The sequence below is a fragment of the Centruroides sculpturatus genome, unplaced genomic scaffold (genome assembly GCF_000671375.1).
Source record: "Centruroides sculpturatus isolate CEXI.00-Female unplaced genomic scaffold, Cexi_2.0 scaffold32, whole genome shotgun sequence".
In the NCBI taxonomy this organism is placed as follows: Eukaryota; Metazoa; Arthropoda; class Arachnida; order Scorpiones; family Buthidae; genus Centruroides; species Centruroides sculpturatus.
The window spans coordinates 840827-845089 of NW_019384445.1; the positions used below are offsets into that span (position 1 = coordinate 840827).

Here is a 4263-nt window from a genome sequence, read left to right on the forward strand (position 1 = left end):
TAAGTTAATATATAATTATATATACAGTACCTAATTTATATATAATTAATATATAATTATATGTACAGTACCTAATTTATATATAATACTGTACAGACGATAGCAAACTCAATTTAGCCGCTCCGTAGCATGGTGCAGGGTCGAAGGAAAGTAGTTCGGCTGCTCATCCACTATTGGTCCAGATTCTATCAATCTTGTCGCAAAACGACGTTATAGGAGGTACTTTATACGAATGTTGCTACAATTTTTTCGCTATGTTATAGGAATTGTCGTTATAGGAACGCATGTTATAGGGGGGTCGACTGTATATGTATAATTATTTTATTAATTAGATGATATTTCATGATTTATTGCAAATATTAATGATACAGTTTCACATGTATTTATTCATACTGTTTTGAATTTTGTTCTTTTCAGTTTGCCTTATCGCTTGGTATTTGCAGTTGCCACAAAAGATTCTGTCTTGCTGTACGATACTCAGCATACTTTACCTTTAGCTCATGTAACTAAAATTCATTATACTCATCTGACTGATCTCGCTTGGTACTTATAATTTAAATCATAAAATACTTGAGTTTATATATTATTGTTGTTTGTTTTAATAATTTTTGAAATTTTGTTAACAGGTCTCATGATGGAAGATGTTTAATAATATCCTCAACTGATGGTTATTGTTCCTTTATTACTTTTGCCAAGGATGAACTTGGAATTCCATATACAAAAAAATCCAGCAATGAGTTGAGTAACTTTTTCATTTGTTACTGTGATTTTATTTTTAAAAATAACTTTTATATTATTGTGGGAATCCGCTGTGATGATTCCGTTTATTGATTCACCTTTATGCGGAGTCGGAGTCATGAAGTCTGCCCACATGGTCAGTGAGTTGGATTGTACTCTTTCTTGTCTTAGGAAGATTGGGAGAGCTTCCTGTTCTAGGATTCCTGATACCAGCCAAAATTTCGTGTTTGGCCTGTGAGTTGATTTCTAAAAAATTCATCTGAGGAGGAGGAGTAATAGACTCCTGATAAAGCGTATGGCATATATCATAATCAAACATCAAAACCAGTGAAACAAATAGCAAAAATTTTAATGATAAAAATTAAGAAAGAAGATAAATACAAACAAACTGGATTATATCTCAATAACTAACTATCAACATCTCTAATTGACGCGAGAGAGAGCATTTACATAGTTTTAAGCATAATATTTCTTTCCGTTAGACTGGAGCCTTTGGTGATTGGTGATGGGTGTTGGTGTTGTAGGCAAGGGAGATTTTGGGAGATAGCTTGAATCTTTGGAGAGCGAGCCTTGAAACTGGGGTGCTAGCCACTTATATCCTCGGATCGTTTCCAATTGGGTGTCAGGATTTTTCCATATGAAGGGATGCGCCCAATGAATCGTACTTGCAGGTGTCTTTTCAATGGGTGTGATAAGATCTTGCTCTGGGAAGTCAATGGAAATAAAACTTCCTTTTTGACTTTTTTTTTCACATCATTTGATGTGAAAAAATGATAATTATTATTTTTTCACAAAAATAATAATCATCATTTTTAACACAAAAATAATATTTTAGTTTTATTACTTAAAGTTTGGAGAAATCTTTCAAATTCAGGGAAGGGTTCTTGTTATATATCTTCGGATTCTCACATTATTAATTACAAAAAGTAAAATTGTGTGTAGTACCATCTATATGAGATTTTGTTATGAAGAACTTTTTATATTATTAATTAGAATAAAATGGCAAAAAGTTTAGTTTTAAAATAATGATGAGTTTTATAAAAAAAAAAAAAGTTTAAATGCTATAAAAAGTAAAATCTTCATCAAGTTCAACCCCTCTTAGGATATGACACGACTTACTCCCTTTATCTCACCACCACTTCGACATTTAGTCACCCAAGTTTAGTGTCACCCTTATATACAAATTAACATACCAAATTTAATTTCTTAATCTTTATCCCTGAGATATTAAATGAAATAGATGCCAACATACTCACACACAATCAACGAATACTTTTTTTTCTCTTCAGGAGGAGGAGAGTTGCAAAATACTCAAAGGGTTAAATTCCAATTTTTTTCTCTTGTTATGTATACATAAAAACTGGTAAGAGTAAATTGTCAAGAAGAAGATAAAAGCAACTAAAATAATAATAAATTTAAAATTTATTGATATAAAGCATCTTTGCTTTTTACAACAGGGAAAAATTATGTTAACAATTTTATAATTGTACATTGAACAAAAACCGTAATTTAAACATTTAAACTAAGGTTACAAATTTTTTCAGAGAACTGATAGAAATTTTAATATTTTATGTGTACATATAGAAATATCAAAGGCGTCATCAAATATTATAATATAAATTTATTAAACAAATACAAGATTTAAACAAGTGAGCAGGTAAATTCTCTCTTTTTTTTTTTTTTTTTCAAGAACCGCCTTATAATTTTTTTAATGATCCTGACATAATGATGTGCATGTAGATTTATTGAACAAAATTGTAATTATTTAATTGTAATTTGATTATCAGTGACTTAATCCTAATATTAATATTAGCTAAAAAATAGTGTTGATTGGTCAAAGTAAATCCTTTATTATATGTTACTTTGTCCTCAAATTCTGTATGTTTAACTATCACATTATCTGATTTCTGCTTGACAGTTTGAAATTTATTCTTTCAGGAAGATTCTCTCTTGTCAGATCAAAAATTCATCCAACCTTGACCATTTTATTACAGGGCCACTTGACAAATGTCATAATTTTTTTATTCCAATAAAGGAGGAGGAGGCGTTTTAGTCATGGAACCTGGAGTTTGTTCAACTCCTCCACTAAAATGAATTATTAATATTAACAGTCAAAATCGTTGATTTCTTGAAATTATATACATTTGAAAATAACTATAATTTAATAAATTAGAAAACAAAAATTACAAGATTTTACAAGCAATATTACTGACAAGACAGACAAAACATTCATCTGCACTTCAAGATAATAAAGAGTGCTCTTGAAAATAATAAAAAATAATAATTATTATTTTTTATATTTGATAGCCCACCTCTCTTTTTCTGTTTTTTATTTTGTAATTTATAAGAAAATTGTTTTCAGGGAAAACTTGTCATCAGAAGCAAAAACAGATTTGGCTGAACAGTTAGAAGAAATAATAAATATTGAAGAAAAGTGTAAAGATATAAAAATTAATTCCCAGTTAAATTGTTCAACTCCTTACGCAACATCCAAAAAGGGAAAATGTCTAGAAGATTATTGGAAAAATACTAAAGAAGAACAAGAACAGTGGAAATTAGTAATGGAACCATCAAACACTTCACCTGTTAAATCTACATGCACATGTGATGAACCAATAGTTATTGATTCTGAAGGTGAAGATAAGAAACTCTCTGCAAAGACACTTGTTTTAGTTGAAAAGTTTGAAGAAAATGTGCATAAGCAGCCAACTAGTAGCCAGTTAGAGATCAAAATGGTTACAATACCGCCAGCATTGCAGACAGAAAATAAGGATGCAGAATCGAGTAATACATTGCTCAAATCACCAAAATTAGAAAATAAAGAAACATGCCCTAAATTATCAAACAGCACACCATTTGATACACCAAAGTTTAATCCAGCTCCAGCCCATACATCTCCTAAAATAAGGAGTCAAAAACCTGGAAGAAGAATCCAGTTGATTACATTATCAGCTCCAAAGAAAAAAAATTAAAATGCATTTAGAATATCACTTTTAAAAAAGTTGTGATTGCTATAAGTAACATATTGATATTAGTGTGTATAGTTACAAAAAGTGATCATTCCAATGAGATAGAAGATAAAAATGGTATGCTGAATATGCACTTTTTTATATTTTAATGTAAATTATATATAATGTTAAGATTTCAGGAAAAGATTTTAAAATCAGTCTATTATATTAATATAGATCTGATATCTAATAGTTATGTTTTTTTTTCCCACAGAATTTTAAAACTTCCTGAAGTCTTGCCTTTTATTGAAATTGTTAATTCATTTAAACAAAGTGTAACACAAACAAACAATCTTAAGTAAAATTAAGTTAAATTTATGTAAAGCTCTGAATGGAGTTACTTGTTTTAATAGATATTTCTAATAACTTCTATAAAAAGGACTTACTTTTACAGATTCAATTATTAAAGTTAATTATTTTTATATATTTGGTTGTTATAGTTACTAATTGAAATATTCTGAGTATTTAACAAGATTAATGAAAACAAAATCACATTCTATGTTTCTATTAGCTCTAT

General features: G+C 28.9%; 1 protein-coding gene across 1 annotated transcript in view; it reads left to right on the top strand.

Moving 5' to 3' along the window:
- The window catches only part of LOC111620332 (chromatin assembly factor 1 subunit B-like), a 35707-nt gene extending 31743 nt beyond the window's left edge, over positions 1-3964 (top strand). Inside the window, exons 21-23 of the mRNA XM_023362248.1 lie at positions 418-543; positions 627-737; positions 3101-3964. Coding sequence (XP_023218016.1) covers positions 418-543; positions 627-737; positions 3101-3710 — 847 coding nt within the window. The 3' untranslated portion in view covers positions 3711-3964. The remainder of the gene's footprint in view (positions 1-417; positions 544-626; positions 738-3100) is intronic.
- Positions 3965-4263: the final 299 nt, after the last annotated feature.